The following is a 20,960-nucleotide window of genomic DNA, read 5'->3' as shown; positions in this document are numbered from 1 at the left end:
CCGACCCAGGGAGGATTTCTGGGGAGAGCAATAGAGACGCGGTCGGGACTAGAGGGGCCGGAGATGGGCGGATTGCGTGGCTAGAGAGGCCGGAGGTAAGTGGCTGTTGAAGTCGGGCGGACCCGGAATCCAGAGGAAACAGGACCATGACTTATGCTTATCTCTTCAAATACATAATCATCGGGGACACAGGTAACCGGCGGGCGACTGCCCTCCTTGCTGGGGCGGGGATCCCCAGCTCCCAAATCAGGTCGTGGGGGCGGGGCTCAGTGGGCTGGGCGGTTAAGGTGAGAGCGGGCGGGGGCGGGGCGGGGCGGGGCGGGCGGCGGGGGCGGGGCTCGGGGTCTCCTGCCCCCCCCCCCCCCTCCGTCCCCGGCGCCCGGACTCTGGACTGCTCCCCGGCCGCGTGAAGGCTGGGACGTGCGTCCTCCTCTTTCAGGTGTGGGGAAGTCATGTCTCCTCCTGCAGTTTACAGACAAGCGGTTCCAGCCTGTCCACGACCTCACCATAGGTAAGTGCCTGTGCCTGTCTCAGGGCGGATCGTGCAACCCGACGAGCTAAAGAGGAAAGTTAGCAGCCTTCAGGGTTGGAAATAAAAAGTTCTCTTTCCCTCCTTTTAAACTGGTCCCAAGTTACATGAAATGAAGAGTGACCAGTCAAATGCTGTAAATGGGGAATAGTGTCATGGGGAGTAAATCATTGAAAGGTAACTTTAGAAATGAGCGTGAGGTATGAATTAGTTGCTGTAGGATTATTTTTTTTTTCCAAGCGCAATTTGAATGTTTATGGAAAATCGCACGAAAGCATAATTTACAGACTCGCTCTGCGGGAAATTACGGGTAGCCTCACGTAGGTTTTTGTAAAGTAATTACCAATGTGTATAGTCTTTTTGTGTGTTGGAGAGGAAGAGGCAAATTGAAGAGCCATCCCAGACTTAAAATTAAAAGCTAGATGAAACTAAGCCTGTATAACAAAGAGGTAATATGCAAATTGACCATCATGCCATCACAAGATGGCGGCGTCCCTGCCACCAGAGTTCCCTCAGCCGTGCTGGGGGCTTGGGTCCTCCTGCACCCCCCACTGATTGAGGCTCAGGCAAGCAGGGCCGGCCAAGGCGCAGGTAAGCCTCAGATGGCGGCTGCCCAGCTGCCCAGGGCTGGCCAAGGCTTGCACTGCTGGCAGTGGCAGCGGCAGAGGTGTGATGGGGGCATCCCCTTCCCCTGATAGCCTGGGTTGCCTCCCGCCCCTGAGGTCTCCCGAACTGTGAGAGGGGGCAGGCCAGGCTGAGGGACACCCCCCCTCCAGTGCATGAATTTTCATGCACCAGGCCTCTAGTAATTTATAAAGAAAGGAGTATGTTAGGGTTCCAAAAAATGCACTGGTGATCCTGGAAAGTATAAGCATCTCCCACACATTTGTGATAAGGCATGGCCTGCTGAGGCCTTAGTATCCCCATCCCCATAATGTCCATAACTTCACCCCAGACAAAGAAATGTATAAAACTAGCCTTCTTGCCATGCAAATGTAGTTTCTGAATAAAACCCTGACTCCCATTCTTACCATATTGCCACCTCCAAGCCCCAGGATATGGAGATCTGTAGCTACTACTGCTTCCAAAGGACTTACCCAGAGCCAAATAACTAATGTGGTTACAAGAGGATAGCATCAACAGGAAAATATTTTTGGAAATGAATATTAAGTGGACACGCACACCATGATAGGTGCTAATGATACAATGCTTAACAAGGCAAACTTTGCCTTAAGTAGCTTACAATCTTCCAATGAAGGAGGTGGAGCTGGGAGTAGATACAGTGTAGTGACAAGTAAATTCCTATTGCAAAAGAGGAGGAGAATCGGAAAACTGTGGTACGTCTACACAATGGAATACTATGCTGCCATAAAAAAGAAGGAATTCTCATCATTTGCAGCAACCTGGATGGAATTGGAGAACATTATGCTAAGTGAAATAAGCCAGTCAATGAAAGAACAATACCACATGATCTCACTCATTTAGGGATAGTAAAGAACATTATAAAGTGGTGAACAAAAAGATAGATACAGAAACAGTAAAGCATCAAACAGACTTTCAAATTACAGGGGGAAAGTTTGGGAAAGGTGGGGGAGTTTTGAAATCAAACGAAGGACTTGTATGCATGCATATAAGCATAAACAATGGACGCAAAACTCTGGGGGGGGAGGGCATGTGTGGGTGTGGGGTGTGGGGGTAATAGTAAGATATGTACACATATAATACCTCAATAAAAATATTTAAAAAAAAAAAAAAAAGGAGGAGAGACTGTTACCTCTCTCAGGAAAGGCTGAGAATTGAAGAGTGAGCAAGAGTTAGCTAGGCAAAGGGGTTGTAGAGATGAGGGAAAAGTGGTCAGGGCAAGAGGGAATAATAACATGTGCAAAGACTTAGGAATGATGGAGATCTGTCTGGCTACCTTTGGAAAACTGAAAGTAGTTTAATATGGCTGGAGCATAGAGTTTGAAGTGGTGAGTGGTAAAAATGAAAGGTAGAAAATAAATTAGGGACCAAGTTTTGAAATAGCCTGAGTAATAGGAGGAAATGACAAGTTTTAAATCTGAAGAATGATGTGATCAATCATGTTTTCCCCCAGAGTCCATTACAGGCTCTGTTTCTTTCCTCTGTACCAAGATAAACGAGGCAGTTGGATAGAAAACATGTGCAAAATATAAGCATCTCTGAGTGCCTAACTAGAGAAAGTTGCATAAAAGGAGATGAAGTTTTGTGTTTGTTTTTTTTAACCTTTCCCATTGAAATTCCATTCCTATTTTCCAGAAAAGGGGGTGGGGGTTGGGATTAGGAACATTTTTCAGTAGCTATCACTATTCTTTATTTTTATTTTTTAAATTATTATTTTTTTAAATTATTATTTCAGAGGGGAAAGAAGAGAGAGAGGGATAGAAACATCTGTGATGAGAGAGAATCATTGATGAGCCTCCTGCAAGCCCCCCACTGGGGATGGAGCCCACCACCTGGGCATGTGCCCTGACCTCCTGGTTCATAGATTGACGCTCAACCACTGAGCCACGCTGGCTGGGCTGATTTTTAAGTTTTGTCTTGATGTTACCTTGAAAGAAGATGGATGCCAGGAAAACCAAAACCTTTATTCAGACTGTCAGTTTCCATACTTCTATGAGGAAAGCTGTTTTCTAGTGAACTCTGGGAATTTTTGGAGGTCTTAAATGTATCATTCTTAGGAACCTATTTCTTAGGTAGGCTCTTTTGTCAAACAAAAAATTCTGGAATTGCAAAAATAGAAATATTGTTTTATATAGAGGACTTAAGAATGAGTTGGAGAAAATGCTAGGAAATATTTTCAGAATTTTTAGAAGCTTTTTTTAAAAAAAGTTACAAAATTAAACATTACTTAATCTTAAACATGAAGTGATATTGCTAAAAATTAATTCACCTTTTCTACTTTGTTTTATCCCCATATCTGCTCTTTGGTTACGTTTCTGAAGTTATTATCACCTAGAACAGTTTTTAATTTTAGAAATGAAACTTCAAGGAACACAAAATTAATTGGAGCAAATAGGCTGTGATAATGGGCTTAGTGGCACTGAGGGCAAAGTCATTAGCATATTGAGGGTGAGATCTGGCCTGCAGGGTAGGGCAGTTGGGGGGCGAGATCAGGCCGATGGGGAAGAATAGTTAGGGGCAATCAGGCAGGCAGGCAGAGGCAGTTAGGGGCGATCAGGCAGGCAGGAGGGCAAGATAGGAGGGCAAGACAGGGATCGGGCCTAAACCGTCAGTCGGACATCCATCGAGGGGTCCCAGATTGGAGAGGGTGCAGGCTGGGATGAGGAACTCCCCTCTGTGCACAAATTTCATGCACCCGGCTTCTAGTATTGAATAAAAGAGGAACTTCTCACTTAATATGGCTGTTCATGAGAATCACATTCTTTCTCTTGGTCTTCACTGACAGGTGTGGAGTTTGGGGCCCGTATGGTCAACATTGATGGAAAACAAATCAAACTGCAAATCTGGGATACGGTGAGAGAGGACAAAATAATTTAGTTTGTAACCAAGATCCAAATATAACACTAAAGGTCGATGAGCACGGAAGGGGCTTTGTGGGTGGGGCTAATGGTGGGGAAGAATGAAATCAAAGAGATAGGGAAGCTTTCACTTCCCTCTGTTACAGTTATAAATTCTGAATGCCATATTTTTAATTTTTTGTTTTAAATCACCCAGGTAATATATACATTTGTTCCAGTAAAAATAAAAGCCAACAATATAAGGGTACAGAATAAGAAGTAAATGTCACATAAAGCTCTCTCCTTCCCAATGTTGGTTTCTGTTTTGCCAGAGTAAACCACTATTAATGATTCAGACTTTTCCTCTGTATTTAGATACAGAAATAGAAACATAAACAAATATATGGTAGTGGTTTTGTTCTTGTTTGTTTTTAGAATTGTGACAAAGTAGACCTGCTTTGTGACTTGGGTTTTTGTTTTTTAAACAATCTCTATGTTGTGGAGAATTTTCCATGTTGATACATATAGATCTACCTCATTTCTTATAACCACTGCATAGAATCATAGAATGTCTGTACCATCATTAATTTAACCATTGCCCATGATGGAAATTTAGGTGGTTTCGAATTTTTTACTAAAATTGCAAAGTTTCATTGTTTTTTCTTATTTACTACATCTATATTCAGATATTTGAGGATTTCTGTGGAATACATGCCCAGAAATGGAAATTCTGGGTCAAGGGTTATGCATATTTTAAAATTTGACAACTGTTATCCTGCCAAAATTTAGTTGACTTAGTGTAATTTTATCCAGGTAAATTGCTTTCATATACATTATCTCATTTGGTTTGTACTTTTATTTTCCCTAAGAAAAATAATATTCTAGTCTCTATTTTAAGTTAAAGGGAACTACCACATAGTTTCTAATGTTTAGCTAAAATCTCTATTTTTATTTATTTATTATTTGATTCTGTATTTTCCCCGAACTGAAAGCTGTTCTCAAGTTTTTTTCCTTTTTCCCTCCCTTTCCCTGCCCCCACATGACATCCCCCAACACAGAGATTTTTGTCTTAAAAGTGGTTGCCTGGTGCTCTAGGCCCTTGGTGCCCAGAGCCTTTTCTGGTGGTCTCCAACGTTGTTACCGCTTTTGGATGCACTGATTGATCAGGTGCTTTTAACTGCGATGATATTCTCCTCTACATTTGTTGGTTGTACCAGTATTTATAAACATTTTAGTAACCTTTTGCCCCTCTGATTAGATTTTTCATCTTACCATGTTGGATTGCCCTAATTATAGGAATGTGAATCACTTCACATCCCTAATAGTGTTAGCACTTAGCTAGATACCTCTAAAACTTACCATCACAAAACTTACATCTTTTGACCAGTTTTGTCTCTAGCCTTTTTTTTTTCACCATAAAGCCTGAAAGGTATTGTTCTATATCTGTTGTCAAGGTTAAGTTCATATATTTCTTAGATAGCTGCCACTTATTCCCTTCTCTTTTTATTGTTGGGATCCGTGGGTGCTTTTTCACTTTTAATCTAAGTAAGTATTGTAACTCTCCTCTTATCCACTGGTTTTTGTATTTCCCCCAAAGATAGATTTGGATCCCTAAACAGGCCCCAGGACAAATTCTGAGGAGGTGACCAAGAGTGAAAGCCTGTAGGTGTCAGGACTGGTATTAGCTAGATTCTGCATTTTTAACTGGAACCTCTGCTATTTCTAAAACTTGATCTTTTGATGCCAGAAGACCCAATATCTGCCCTTTAGTGGTATGGTCATGGTTACGAGAGTGTCTGAGCATTGACTTGCTTGCTTTTCTCTTTTTCCTTAAGTGGTAATATGACACATGGTGGATCATAAAATAAGGAAGTTGAAAGCCACTGCTCTATTGACAGGATCCTTAAGAACCACATGGCCTGTTACTCCCTTGTGATGCAGCTGGCCTACTTCTTCTTCTTTTTTTTAATCCTCACCCAAGGATATGCTCACTGATTTGAGAGAGAGAGAGAGAGAGAGAGAAAGGGAGGGAGGGAGAGAGAAACATTGACTGGTTGTTTCCTGTATGTGCCCTGACAGGGAACCAAACCCACAACCTGTTTGTGCCCTGACTGGGGATTGAACCCACGACCTTTTGATTTATGGGACGATGTTCCAACCGAGACATACTGGTACTGGTATTTTTAAAAAGATGAAGTTATCCAAAGTGTTTTGTCACTGTTCTGGTTACTGATAAGGATTTAGAGAGTCATATTACTTTTTTTAAATTTTATTTTTATTGATTTCACAGAGGAAGGGGAGAGAGAGAGGAGAGAGAGAGAGAGAGAGAGAGAGAGAGAAAACATCAATGATGAGAGAGAATCATTGATCTGCTGCCTCCTGTACGCTCCCTACTGGGGATGAGCTCGCAACCTAGGCATGTGCCCTTGACCCGAATTGTACCTGGGACCCTTCAGTCCTCAGGCCAATGCTCTATCCACTGAGCCAAACCAACTAGGGTCATATTACTTTTTTTCTTTCTTTATTCTGTGTCTATATTTGCCCAAATAACCATGCTAACTGAAGAGGCATTGTAGTATAACTAATATACTAGGTGTACCGTTAATAATGGTGGATTTTGTAATCAAAGAAAATGTGATAATTTCAAGAGAAACATCAAAAGTGCTTTATTCAAAGTAATGTCCATCAGTAGCTACACATTTCCCCATCTTTCAGGTAATTTGTGGATACCGTCCCAATAGAACTTTTCTTGTTTTGAGGCAAACCATTCAGAGACCCAATTTTCCACTCCTTTGTATGTTTTCAAGTGCTGCTCAGAAAGTGTGTGTGCCATCGATCCGAACAAGTGGTAATCTGAAGGAGCAAGGTCTGGTGAATATTGAGGGTGGGTTAATATTTCCCAGGCAAGATCTTTTAACGTGTCTTTATTTTATTTTACTTTTTATTTATTATTTATTTTATATATTTTATTGATTTTTTACAGAGAGGAAGAGAGAGGGATAGAGAGTTAGAAATATCGATGATAGAGAAACATCGATCAGCTGCCTCTTGCACAACCCCTACTTGGGATGTGCCCGCAACCAAGGTACATGCCCTTGACCGGAATCGAACATGGGACCTTTCAGTCTGCAGGCTGATGCTCTATCCACTGAGCCAAACCGGTTTCGGCTAACGTGTCTTTAACTGGTTTTGAAGTATGTGATGGTGTGTCATCATGAAGCAAAATTACTTTGCCATGTCTTCTGGCACATTCTGGCCGTTTCACCATCAAAGCGTGGTTCCAATTGATTATTTGTTTTCAGTAGCGATCAGTATTAATGGATCAAGGAAGCTCATAACACACCACACCTTCCTGATCCCACCAAATGTAGAGCCTTGTCTTTCCGAAGCGATTTGGCCTTGCCTTGCAGTCGATGTTGATGGTTGACCTGGATCAACCCATGATTTTGTACATTCTCAAAATAAATCCACTTTTCATCGCCAGTCACAATTTGATGCAAAAAAGCCTTTCTTTCATGCTGTTGAAGCAACATTTTACTGATAACTTTTCAGTTTTCCATTTGTCTTTCATTCAGTTGATGTGGCACCCATTTTCCTTCCTTTAAAATCTTTCCCATTGCTTGTAAATGATCAGAAATTGTTTGCTGAGCAACATTTAATCTTTCCGCAAGTTGTTTTTGACTTTGACATGCATCTTTATCCAATAATGCTTGTAATTGTTGGTCTTCAAACTTTTTCGGTTGACCTGGACGTTCTTTGTCTTTCACATTGAAATCATCACTTTTAAAGCGTTTAAACCAGCGTTCACAAGTATCTTGAGATGGAGCATGTTCACCATAAGCTTCCCGAAGTATATGAGAACTTTTCCTTCAAAATAAAGTAATGAATTAAAACTTCCCGCAAATGCTTTTTTTTTGGCACGAAATTCGACCTTTTTAAGCGTAAAAATATCTATGATGTTAATTTCGTCACCAAATTTGACATATGAAGTTTTGAAGCTTGCTGTCAGTACAACAAAATAGCACACATATCAAATCGCATATATATCAACATATGTATAACTCCATCTATTGAAAAAAATCCACATTATTAACTGGTACACCTAGTGAAATATTAATTAAATAATCCCAAATTAATTTAATTTATTTTGGAATGCACTTTGATTCTTAGGAAATGAGCATATCTGACTTTGTAGGAATTTATACTTCCAAGTATCTATCTTGAAACTATAATATGATGCTTCCACTTGGAAGAAATTAGAAAACTTAATTCTCTTTATCAGACCTCCATCTTAATCTTTGCTGCTTCAGATTTTTTTACTTGGGATGGGCAAGGTACCTCAGACGGATGCAGACCAGCCCAACTTGAATCAGTCACTCTTTCTAGCTTATTGGCTCACAAACTTTGATTCATGAACTGGGCTGAGACAAAGAAGTAAAGTGATTTTATTTTATTTAAACATATTTTTGTTGATTTCAGAGAGGAAGGGAGAGGGAAAAAGAGATAGAAACATCAATGATGAGAGAGAATCATTGATCGGCTGCCTCCTGCACGTCCCCTACTGGGGGTTGAGCCCACAACCTCGGCATGTGCCCTTGACCGGAATCAAACCTGGGGCCCTTCAGTCTGCAGGCTGAAGCTCTATCCACTGAGCCAAAGCAGCTAGGGTGTGATTTGATTTTAAAAGACTTTTTATGATGACCCACTGGAAGTATTTTCAGCTGCTAAAGTTAAATGCTACCATATAATTCAACAATCATGTGGGTCTCCCTCAAACTTTTCCTGTTCCTACTAGGCCACAGGATAGTAGGGTCTTTCAACAATAGAGGAGAAAATGTCGGTAAGAGATAAAAGCAAAACAGGAATAAATTTAAGACAAAACTATTAGGGCCCCTGGCCAGAGTGGGCTTAGTTGGTTGAGCATCATCCCATGCACTGAAAGGTTGCTGGTTTGATTCCCAGTCAGGGCACATGCCCAGGTTGTGGGTTTGTTTCCCAGTTGGGGTGCCGTACAGGAGGCAACCAATTGATATTTCTCTCTCACATCAATGTTTCTCACTCTCTCTATCTCTGTCTCCCCCTTCCTCTTTCTAAAAAATCAATAACAATATGTTTAAAAAAACTGTTAGAGAATAAAGCGTAAAGTGAGTTCTTGGAAGGAAAACATGGTTTAAACCTTAAGTTATTACTAATATTACCAACAAATGCTTTAGAATTATTTTTGGATTCTAATGTTCTATCAGGTATGCAACTCAACAAAAACATTTGAATGATTCTTATTGGAAAGAGATTTAGTGTTGTTGGAAAAGTAACCTTAGAATTAGTGTACTGGAATTCTCTTCTCATCTTCAAACCCGGGTTTAGATTATACGATGTCATGACCAAGAGAACAAATTTTTGTGCTAGGAAGTATTAAGATCCTAAGTTTAAGCTATGGATTCAGCATTTATAAACTTCATAATTTTTGGCCAGCTATTGAACTTACCACTTTGAACCGCATTTTTTTACATTTGTGTTACTACTAGTGTCATCATATTGTCATTCTACTATGAGATAGTCATTTCTTTTCCCATGTCCAATTTTAGTTTTTCCATCTTTAAAATATGAATAGTAGCTTTCCATCCCAAGCTTTAGTTTTTTAAAATTTATTGATTGATTTGAGAGAGAGAGATGGATTTGTTGTTCCACTTATTTATGCATTCATTGTTTGGACTCTTGTATGTACCCTGACCGGGGATGGAACCCTCAACCTTGGTGTATCGAGATGACGCTCTGACCAACTAAGCTATCTTGCCAGGGCACCCAATCTTCATGTAGGAATATGAAATTAATTGATTTCAAGAATGTGAAAACTTTACTAATATTATAGATTCAATTATCATTTTGTTCATACTATTATTTAAAGGATGCTTTTGCTTCCTGTAAGGAGGGGGGGAATCCCATCAGGAAAACAAAAGTCCCCATTATGTGGAGGCATTAATAAATTGCTCAGTTATAAATAAAACTTAGTATCTTGACTCTAACTGAAAATTAGAGTGTGAACAGTTGAATTGTTGGTTTTTTTGTTTGCTTTTTTTAAGGAAAACTGTTCTGGGCCCTGGGCTTCTTTCCCTGTTCAAGTGCTTTGTGTCTGACTAATTTTCTGTATTGATTCATTGAAATGAAACTTTCATTAGACAGGGTATTGTCATTCTAAGATAATTTTTCTACAGAGAGGAAGAGAGAGGGATAGAGAGTTAGAAACATTGATCAGCTGCCTCCTGCACACCCCCCACTGGGGATGTGCCCGCAACCAAGGTACATGCCCTTGACTGGAATCGAACCCAGGACCCTTGAGTCCACAGGCTGACGCTCTATCCACTGAGCCAAACCAGTTTTGGCATAATTTTTCTTTTTATAGGTAAAGGAATAGAGACAGAAAAGAAAGGTTAATGTAATGTGTTCAATATCATGTTTGGATTGACAGTACATGTACTGAGTTTCTAGTCCTATTTCTAGTTGTTCTAGTGGATATTGATGGGTAAATGTCTTTGGTTGTCACATTGACTGTGGGGTGGAACTAGCATTTAGTGCCTAGAAACCAGGAATGTTAGTCAACAATTTGATAGGTGGTCTCACACAGGAATAATTGACCCATTCGAAATACCAATTGCATTACCTTTGAAAAATATTGGTTTCCCACCTGGGTTTCTCCCTGGACAGTCATGTTTCCTTTCACTAATTCCCTTTTCTTATAGAAATTTTTAAAACTATTAAGCATGTGATCAAGTCAGTTCTCTGGCAATAACCTTGTTTTGTTGGGATGTTTTTTGTTGCCATGTTGGTGGGAAAGGCTGGGCAAGAATCCTTCCGTTCTATCACCCGTTCCTACTACAGGGGAGCAGCTGGCGCACTGCTGGTGTACGACATTACAAGGTGAGTCAGATCTGGTGGGTGGGAGGGAGACTCTTCTCTTTGTTCTCAAAATTGGAATGCTAAAGAGGAATGGCATCTTAATGTTTTTCTTTACACATGTATCTTTTCTCCTTTTCCTATACATTTGGAATTTCTTTGGCATTCAGATCCACTTTCTAAACTTTTCTATTGTAGGCGTGAAACCTTCAACCACCTGACCTCATGGTTAGAGGATGCCCGGCAGCACTCTAGTTCCAACATGGTTATCATGCTGATTGGGAATAAAAGGTAAGTTTTTATTTGAATAAATAATAAATACCAACAGTCATCTGGGTACTCTATGGGCACTGAATCACTTGGTTCCCAAACTTTTGTAGTTTCTGGTGCTCTTAGCATCTCAGTGAAAAAAATTATTGTGGTAAAATATATATAACATAAAATTTACAGTTTTAATCATTTTTAAGTGTACAGTTCTGTGGCATTAAGTATGTCCACGTTGTTCTATAACCATCACTACCATGCATCTCCAAACTTTTTTATCTTCTCAAACTGAAACTCTGTTCCCATAAAACACTAACTCCACATTCTTCATCCCATTAGTCCCAGCAAATACCATTCTACTTTCTGTCTCTATGAGTGTGACTACTCTGGGCATCTAATATAAGCGGAATTGAACCCTACAGTGTTTGTCCTTTTGTGACTGTGGCTTATTTATTTATTTTTATTGATTTTTAGAGAGAGGGGAAGGGGAGGAGAGAAAGAGAAACATTGATTTGTTGGTCTATCCATTTATATATTTATTTGTTGTTTCTTGTATGTGCCCTGATTGGGGATCAAACCCCCAACCTCGGTGTATCGAGATGATGCTCCAATCAACTGAGCTACTCAGCCAGGGCTGACTGGCTTATTTCATTTAGCATAGTGTCCTCTAGATGCATCTATATTTCCTTTCTTTAAAAAAAAAAAGTTTATTTATTTACTTATTTTAAAACTTACTTTACTTTTTTCATCACCTTTTATCCCCTCTATGCCCTCTTCCACCTCTACCAATCCTCCTTTCTTTTTTAAGGCTGAATAGTATTCCATTGAATTTATTTACCACATTTGGTTTATCTATTTATCCATTGATAAATACTTGGGTTGCTTATACCTTTTGGCTTTTGTAAATAATGCTACAGTCAGCATGGGTTTACAAATATCTGTTTGGGTCCCTGGTTTTTATTATTTTGGGTGTATACCCAGAAGTGGAATTGCTGATCTCATGGTAGTTCTGTATTTAATTTTTTGAGGTACTGCCATACTGTTTTCCATAATGGCTCTACCATTTGACATTTCTACCAGCAGTGTACAAGGGTTTGAGTTTCTTCTCATCTTCCCCAACACTTGTTATTCTCAGCAAATTTTCTATGATACCCACAAACCAAAAGAAATACCTAGCAGTTTTGTTATTAAATGGTTAGACCTAAACAACATAACAAGTATTTTTGTTATAACAACTTAATAACTGAGAAATGAAAAACATATGCAGTGCCTTAAGATGCTAACACAGAAGGGTAAAAAGTAAATCTTGATAAAACCCAGAGAAGAGATGGTAAAACTCCTCTCTGGATCCTGTCTGGAGTCGCAGCTGAGAAAGAAAAAAAAAAAAAATGAAATGAAAAACATAAATTAAAAGAAAACCATTTTAAATAACCATAATTACTTATTAATGACCTGTATGGCCTTGTTGGGCACTGCCTAGCTTCTCAAACCTTGGAATCAAGATTGACACTGTCACTCTCACTCCTTGTTCCAAATTGATTTTTGCACAGTACTTGCTTTTTATCACAGCAGCTGTCAAAAACTTTTTACAAAGAGATGAAGATACTAAACGGCATCTATTCTGATCTAATGTTGACTCTGTGAACCATCTTTAGCTTGTAATTCACAGTGTTCTTATATTGAATGTTCCTGTGTTTCCCACAAACATTTGAAGTGTCCTTCGGCACCTTTCTGAGTTTGTAGTAGTCCCGAGGTGGCACCGTTTGAGAATTGGCCACAGACTAATTGTACTCATTTATTGGGTCATTCAGTTTTATGGAAAACCTACTATGTCCTAAACACTGTGCCAGACCTTGGATGTACAAGATGAAAACAACAACAACAACACAAAACTCATGCCCTTGCTCCTATGGAGTTTAGAGGGGACACAGATATTAAATATAAATTATCTGTGTCTAATTACAAATTATGACAAATGCAGTGAAGGGAAAAAAGGACTGCTATAAAAGAGAGTAACAAGCTAAATATTTTTTTTACTAAGAGTAATATTTAAGTTGGAATATGAAGGATGGGTAAGAGTTATTGGGCAAAGACTTAAAAACAACAACAATAAAATAGCCCTGGCCGGGTGGCTCAGTTGTTTGGATCATCATCCCGTACACAAAAAGAGTGCAGGTTCAATACCTGGGTTTCAGGTTCAATCCCCTGGGCTTGTACAGGATGCAAGCAATCTATGCTTCTCTCTCTCTCTCTCTCTCTCTCTCTCTCTCTCTCTCTCTCTCCCCGTCTCTCTCTTCTTCCTCTCTCTCTAATCAATTAAAACACACACACACACACAAACATATCCTTGGTTGAGGATTAAAAAAACACACAAGTGAAGCCCAGATGGTGTTGCTCAGTGGTTGAGCGTTGATCCATGAACCAGGAGGTCACAGTTTGATTCCCCATCAGGGCACATGCTCAGGTTGCAGACTTGATCTCTAGTAGGAGGCATGCAGGAGGCAGCTGATAGATGTTTTTCATCGTTGTTTCTATCTCTCTCTCCCTCTCCCTTCCTTTCTCTGAGACCAATAAGAACATTTTCAAAAATTAAAAACAACACCCCCCATCTCTCCCAGACACTAGAGAGGGAAAACAAAGTGTGTGAAAGCCTCAACTGGAAGAAGCTGTGCAAATTATGGTATTGAAAGAAACCTGGTATCAGATGAGGTTCAGGGACCAGGTCTAGTGGCATTTACAGGCCTTAGTAAGGAGTTTTGATTTTATTATAAACACAATGGGAAGCATTTAAGCAGAGAAGTGACTTGATAAGATTTCATAAGATTTCTCTGGAGGGGAGCAAGGGTTGAAGTGGGATCCCAGTTGCAGTACTCTGGGTGAGAGAGAATGGTGGCTTGGAGTAGGGTGATGATGATGGAGAGAAAGAGAAAAGAATTTTAAGGTACGTTTTGGAAGTACCTCACTGTGGAATGGGTAGGGTATTTGGAGTGAAGGAGGGAAAGGTGTTAGTAAGGGTATTTTGGTCTTGCCTTGTGCCATTTACTGAAATGTGGAAGCCTGCAGCAGAAGCAGGTTGGGAGGAAAACATCAAGTTCCATTTTAATGTAAGTTTCAAGTTCCTTTTACACATCAGAGTGGAAATGAAGAACAGGCAAATGGACAAACAGGTCTGGAGCTTAGAGGAGCATCTGGACTAGAACAACAGCTTCGGAGTGTTGACATTTAGATGGATAGTTCTTCCCTGGCCAGTATACAGCTGATGAACAATAAATATACATTTTGTAGATTTGTTGTTCTTTAATGGACTTACAGATTTTTTTTTCATGATTGAAATACTAGAAGCCTCCCAATGAAAATTTCTAATTTGAAAAGTAAAAAAAAGTCTGTCCTTACCTTATTTTACAGCCTTTTATTCTGTCTTTCCTAAAGTTTTTCCATGTGACTCTTCATTCCCTTTCTAAGTCTTTTGCTCTATTCCCCTGCCCCATATTACCCAATTTTATAATTTTTTCTGAATCCTTCACTTACCTGATGGCAAGCTGCTATTGTACATGTTAATAATGAGACTAGTGAGAGTTGAGAGTTAAGGCACCTGTGTTCTTATTCCTGGCTTTCTTCTTGTGAATTGCTTCCAGTAAAGGAGGGAGACACTCATTACGATGGGATGGGACATCTATGACTTTTCTCCTTTCTGACAAATGGAATTTCCCATTCATCATCTTTCCATTGCTTCCACTGGATCTCATTTGAAAAAAGCACAGGGCATAAGCCTTGAGCACCTATGAGCTTGTCTAACCATTTATAAACCCTATTCTCTTAATAGAGTAAGATATTATCCTCAACCATGCAATCATGGATCTGAAGCATATTTTCCAAGACACCACAGAAATCAGTAACCCTATAAATATCACGTGGTATCTATATTCCTTATGGTTTAACTGACAATTGAAACAGTTATGGGATTCTTTTAGAACGAGAGTTTCTTTCATTTGGATCTTATTTTCGTTTTCTCCCCAATTAATCTCTTGTAGTGACTTAGAGTCCCGCAGGGATGTGAAGAGAGAAGAAGGGGAGGCCTTTGCTCGGGAGCATGGACTTATATTCATGGAAACTTCAGCCAAAACAGCCTGCAATGTTGAAGAGGTACTGTTTGGAAAAAAGTAGGGAAAGCTTTTCAGAGATTACATCATATCTTTGTCCTTTTATTCAGAGACATGGGTAAAGAAAGAATGTTATGTGGTCAAAGTGACCACATGTCTCCTTTAAGGGAATCACCCCATTTCTTTACCTTGATTTCTAAGTTTTTATTTTTGCTTTGGGTAACATTAATTGTAAGCTTGGATTAGACAGCACTGTTGTTTGTAAATTACTTTAGCTGGAGAGTCTCATGGGCTGTGCTGTAATCGTTCCTCAGCCTGGTGTTGACTGTATCAGTTAAGAAGAGAGCCTGTTTGCCAACCTAGGAACATCTTGGATCAGTACCAAAATACCATATAATTCCTTTTTTTTCTTTTTAAAACTACTCACAATGGCTTTTCCAGGGACTGTGGGGGACTTCTACATTTTTACTCTGTTCTTCTAATGGTTCCTAATCCACTTTATTTATTTTTTAATCCTCACCTGAGGATATTTTTTCCATTGCTTTTTTAGAGAGCGTGGAAGGGAGAGGGAGAGAGAGAGAAACACCGATTGGTTGCCTTCCGCATGCCCCTGACCAGGGCTGGGATCCTACAACTGAGTTACATGCCCTTGACCGGAATCGAACCCAGACTCTTCAGTCCACAGGCTGATGCTCTATCCACTGAGCCAAACTGCTAGGGCTCTAATTCACTTTAGAAATTCAAATAGGAATACTATTTGTACTCTCTTTTCCTTACTTCTCTTATTTCTCTACCTAAACTGGAGCCTAATAATATAATTTATGTCTCCTTTAGGCCTTCATTAACACAGCCAAAGAAATATATAGGAAGATCCAGCAGGGTTTATTTGATGTCCACAATGAGGTGAGAAAGGGTGGGGCTGACAATTAAATTTGCTTTGTCGTAAATGCTGCAGTAAGCTCCCTAGAATGTAAGCATCCACAACATTATACTAGTTGAAACTATGCCAATTCATACTTGTTGTTTTTTATGTAGGTGCACAGAAACCTGTCATTTTCTGTTTTTGTTTGTTTTTGTTGTTATTGTTTTCTTAAATCTGAGACCTAGGATGCTTCAAGTGATTTTATTAGTTGGTGATCTAAAAAGCTTATACAGTATGAGAGGTTTTCTTCTCAACCTCATTTCTTGACTATTTCGGTGCTTGAGAGAGGTGTAATACTTAATTGCTCAGCAGGGCCATTATATAAAGCAAGTTTTGGGGCAAAACATAAAAGAATTATATGCTTATATACTACTTCCTCTTTTGCTTGCTCCTACTCTTTCCTAATCACATCCTGATTCTGCACATAGCTGTGAATCTTAAGTATAACAGTCGTCTTAAAAAGGGGCACAAAAGCTATTTCTAGTCATCTATAACTAGCCACATCTAGTCATCTAATATTTATAACACAGCTGGTCGTCTCATCTTCACTGTCACAGATTGTTGTTCTACAACAGTCTGGTTAGGGCACATGGTTACTTGCCAAGGTCATATCTGCTTCTAGAAAGAGTAATTAATGATTCTCCTTTTATCCCCTTCCTTTCTCCTGTTTACTTGAGCACTTGAGGTGGGCACTACTGCTTCTTTTCTTTTGCAGGCAAATGGCATCAAGATCGGTCCTCAACAGTGTATTTCAACATCAGTGGCACCCATCGCCTCCCAGCGGATCTCTGGTGACATAGAGTCTAACTCTGGCTGCTGCTGAATGTCTGGCCTGGACTCTTTTTTTTTTTCCTTCCTGGAACAGCTTCAGATCAATAGGCTTACAGAGGTCTTATTAACTTTGGCTGAGAAAAGCCTCCTTTCAAGGTGTGATGTTTTGCCTTTCCACTTAAAGACCGGGGGAAATGGAGCCCTTACTGACCTGTCCCTTCTTCAGGGACGTGAGCATTCCTTATAGATTAGGGCTCTTCTTATACCCTATTTTTATTTCTAAAATGTTAATATCAAAGTTGATTGTCATGGCAATTAAAAAATAAATTATTTTAGAAGTATACATAATCTGCTCCCCACCAGGAATCAGTACCATGGGTCTGGGACATTCTGCTTGAGCACTTGAGATTACTGGGATCTGGCTAGCCTTTGGATGATAGATCCTCAGTCTTTGAATTTCATTGTTTTTCCACCTGTCACTTCATAAGAGTTCTTGCAGAAGGCTGCAAGAGTTCTTGAACTGCTGAAGAATGCTGAATACTTCTCTACCATCTTATTACTAGTCTTAGAGTAACTACAAAACTTTTGAGAGCAGTGGAATTGCTCCTGGACCTGTGGCCATTTATTACCTAAAGAAAACATCTTTCCCTGATTGTTTCTTTTAGGGACCAGACCTAACATTGCAGTATTTCTCACCAAATAGACCCCTACTATTTCATCATACTTCTTAATGAGACCTATTGAGACTTTTTACTCTAATCAAGCTATTCTGCTTACTTACTGGACATGACATATTTACTTCCACTTCTATGACTTTGCACATGCTAACCTACTCTCTGCTAACATTATACTCAAAGTCCAAAACTTTCCTTCAGAAAGTCTTCTTTGACTGACCTAGGGATTCTAAGCAATTATTGACACAGTACCCCTTAGCTTTCATATGTTGTTTATTCATATGTATATTTATTTGTATTTATGTTGCTTTGTAAATATGTTTTATAGTTGTTTTGTGCGTGGAATCTGTCTCCCCACATAGGATGTAAGCTCCTTGAGAGCAGGGACCACGTTATCCCTGTACTTTGTGAAGCACTCCCTCCACCATTCCTTCACAGTGCCTAGTGCTATTTATGTGATCATTGAATCTAACTGACATACTTAAAGACTCAGAGCAGGTCTATTTTAGAGTTCAGAGGAAACAAAAGGAGTCTTCTCTTTGTAACTCTGTCTCAATCTCTTCCATCTGCTTACCCTGGATTCTATATTGCTCTTCTCCCTCTCCTCTCTTTCCCTTCTTAGCTCTTTGCTTCCCTCTCATGCAGCGTACAGTAAGGTTGCCTGCTTCTAAGCAGTCAAATAAGTGGGTATTTCTGCAGCCATTCTCCTTTTCTTTTTTTCTTTTTTTTAAATTCTTCTTTTCAAGAGCATATAATACTATCCTAGCCAAATTTGCCTTTGCTTCCCTCTTCATTCAGCTTTCTGGGTCAGTTGCTGTATCTTTTTGCCTTGCTGTCCCATACTATTCCACAGCACTGAGTCTCATGAATTTTTATAATATTTTTGTTGGTGGTGGTGAATTGCTTCATTATTAAATATATGCATGTATCCAAGCTGCTCATATTTCATGTGTCATTTCTGATTGATCTCAAACATAAGTAGATACTCTCCTAGGAAACTCTATCAAAGACATTGGAAGAGTTATTCCTTGAGATACATTCATGCCATAGAGGGTTCTGCCCCCAGTTACCACTGCACCACAGGAAGTTGGGAGACATTTGGGGTATTGCTTTGCTTATGCTTTTGTTTTTTAAATCTGACCTCATTCCAAAGAGGATTTAAGGCTGTTGAATTTGGGGTTAGCCTGCACCTTCACACGAGGGACAAAACTAAAGTAAACATAACTATTGTTTTTGGTACAGTTTTTCTTTACCAACCAAAAAATATTTAGTGTTTGTAGGCATTGATCAAAGATAGCATTCTGCCTGGAGCGGCTGCTCTCAGAGCCATTAAAGTGTACCATTTTGATGTTTTGGAGCATATCTTTTTAAACCAAAAATCCTACATCCAGTTCTGTTATCCAAATCATTCATAACCTTCTATACTTGGGTATTTCACCAATTGTAAGATAAAACAGGAGAAACAAAAGTTTCTGGACAAATTCATGACCTGTGTTGATCTTTGCTGATGCTCTGAGTGAAATGGTCATGAGTTATCATAGAAAATGGATCTTCCATGCCCTGGCCCGTTCGACTCAGTGGATAGAGCATCAGCCTGCAGACCAAAGAGTCTTGGGTTCAATTCCAGTCAAGGGCACATGCCCGGGTTGTGGGCTCGATCCCCAGTGCGGGGGCGTGCAGGAGGCAGCCGATCAACCATTGATGTTTCTATTTCTCCCTCTCCCTCTCTGAAATAAATAAAAATACATTTTAAAAAAAGAAAATGGATCTTGCACCCCTGATGAAGAATGGTAGCTATGAGATAATATGGGTGTTGATTGGTTTTTGAAGGCCAACACCATTGAAGCCATATTATTTATAGCAGTCTATTACTATTGTAGATCACTGCAGACAGCAGTAATTGTTAGACCAGGCACACCCTTTCTCCTTTCTATAATTAATGCCTATAACTGGTTCCTTTGATAGCAAGTTTATTTTGTATCAAATAGGCAGAAGGATAATAGTTCTCATTCTAGAAACTATTAATAATTAAGATCACATCTGCATATGCAGTTACAAACACATTGTTTTGATAAATCCTAATACCTCAAGTTCGATATAATGATAGGGGAGAATTTGGCCAACAGACTGTACAACATACAGGGAAATGTATGTGGCCAAGTCTTATCACTTCTGTGATAAAATGTTACTCATATGACTCTTGAAGGTCTCTGAACTCCTACCATGTGTGACCATGCAAACATGTCATTCATTTAGAAACTCCTTTCATGATCTGGAAAGGCCCCACTCCCCAGTTCAAAAACAAAAACTTCCGGTAGCAAGGAGAGATTTAGACTAGGACACACAGGAAAATCTCATTGACCACAAGAGAATTTAAGCCGCCACTAAATTATTTCCTATGTGTTGTGGAATTGTGCACCTGAAACCTGTATAATTTTGTTAAGCAGTGTCACCCCAATAAATTCAATAAAAAGGGGAATAAAATTATTTCCTTTCCTATTTAAATGCAGTTATTAGAAAATTACTCTCCGCTGCCTATGTTTTTAAGGCTGTCCCTTAATGGCTCTCTTCCTTACATATAATTTCTCTTAAGACTTCTATCATTTGCTCTATCAGTATTTACAAGTAGTTTGGGTCTACTGGTGAATTTAGTCCTTTTTTAAAAAAAAAAAAGTTCTTCCCTAAATCCTGTTTTCTCATTTCCAACGGACTCCCAGTCCTATGTACTGTCAAAGTCAGAACACTGGAAAACTTGCAAGTGAAGCCTAAGGATTAGAAGCATCTAGAATAGAGATATAACTTAGGTTGGTCTTACGCTGATGTCCTGGGGAGTGAGGTGACCAGAAAGGATTATTCCAGGAACTGGGAAAACCCACTGTCTTTCTAAGAACTCATTTTCTTTGCTGCTTTGATTTGATAAGGTCGCTTCACTCCTATGGGAGGGGGTGGCGGTTGCTTCTCACCACATTCAGCAATATTCCAGTGTCTCCCCATCGTGAGCAAGGGACATCCTTATCATACAAAGGAGTTGGAGCTGGACCTCAGCCGTCCGACAGAACGCCGAAAAGAGCTTCACTTTCTCTAAGCTCTCTCTCCTCCTGCTCCAGAGCACCAGCCCGATCCAAGATGGCTTCCCAGAAACAGGTAACTCAATGTTTTCGTTTAGAGCGCCCCCAACGGCGGGGGCAAAAGAAATGCCAAGGGGCCTGAACGCCTGCGAACTGAGCCTGCCGAGAGGAGCTACCGCCAGATTTTATTTTTCAATCAGGCATATCTGTGGTCGCCTACGTACACTTCGGAGCCTTTTAGGACCCCCCACCCCCCCGCCCT

General features: G+C 39.8%; 1 protein-coding gene and 1 non-coding gene across 2 annotated transcripts; both read left to right on the top strand.

The window, feature by feature from the left end:
• Positions 1-3: 3 nt before the first annotated feature.
• Positions 4-18,563, top strand: RAB2B (RAB2B, member RAS oncogene family). The gene is made up of 8 exons (XM_008159796.3): positions 4-192; positions 440-511; positions 3,957-4,024; positions 10,841-10,923; positions 11,098-11,190; positions 15,195-15,306; positions 16,098-16,166; positions 16,901-18,563. The coding sequence occupies exons 1-8, from the start codon at positions 147-149 to the stop codon at positions 17,006-17,008; spliced, it is 651 nt and encodes a 216-aa protein (XP_008158018.1). The 5' UTR covers positions 4-146; the 3' UTR covers positions 17,009-18,563.
• Positions 12,414-12,531, top strand: LOC114229076 (small nucleolar RNA SNORA26). The gene has a single exon (XR_008556208.1). It is a non-coding gene; the product is annotated as a small nucleolar RNA SNORA26 (small nucleolar RNA).
• Positions 18,564-20,960: the final 2,397 nt, after the last annotated feature.

The sequence above is a fragment of the Eptesicus fuscus genome, chromosome 5 (genome assembly GCF_027574615.1).
Source record: "Eptesicus fuscus isolate TK198812 chromosome 5, DD_ASM_mEF_20220401, whole genome shotgun sequence".
Classification (NCBI taxonomy): Eukaryota; Metazoa; Chordata; class Mammalia; order Chiroptera; family Vespertilionidae; genus Eptesicus; species Eptesicus fuscus.
The sequence above is the reverse complement of the archived record's forward strand: the minus strand, read 5'-3'. Positions and strand labels throughout refer to the sequence as shown.

Bases quoted from the DNA above. Each gene is read 5' to 3' on its own strand.
- RAB2B (XM_008159796.3), top strand. From the start codon at position 147: ATGACTTATGCTTATCTCTTCAAATACATAATCATCGGGGACACAG. The intron at 193-439 runs GTAACCGGCGGG...CTCCTCTTTCAG, and splicing joins CATAATCATCGGGGACACAG to GTGTGGGGAAGTCATGTCTC. The intron at 10,924-11,097 runs GTGAGTCAGATC...TTTCTATTGTAG, and splicing joins CTGGTGTACGACATTACAAG to GCGTGAAACCTTCAACCACC.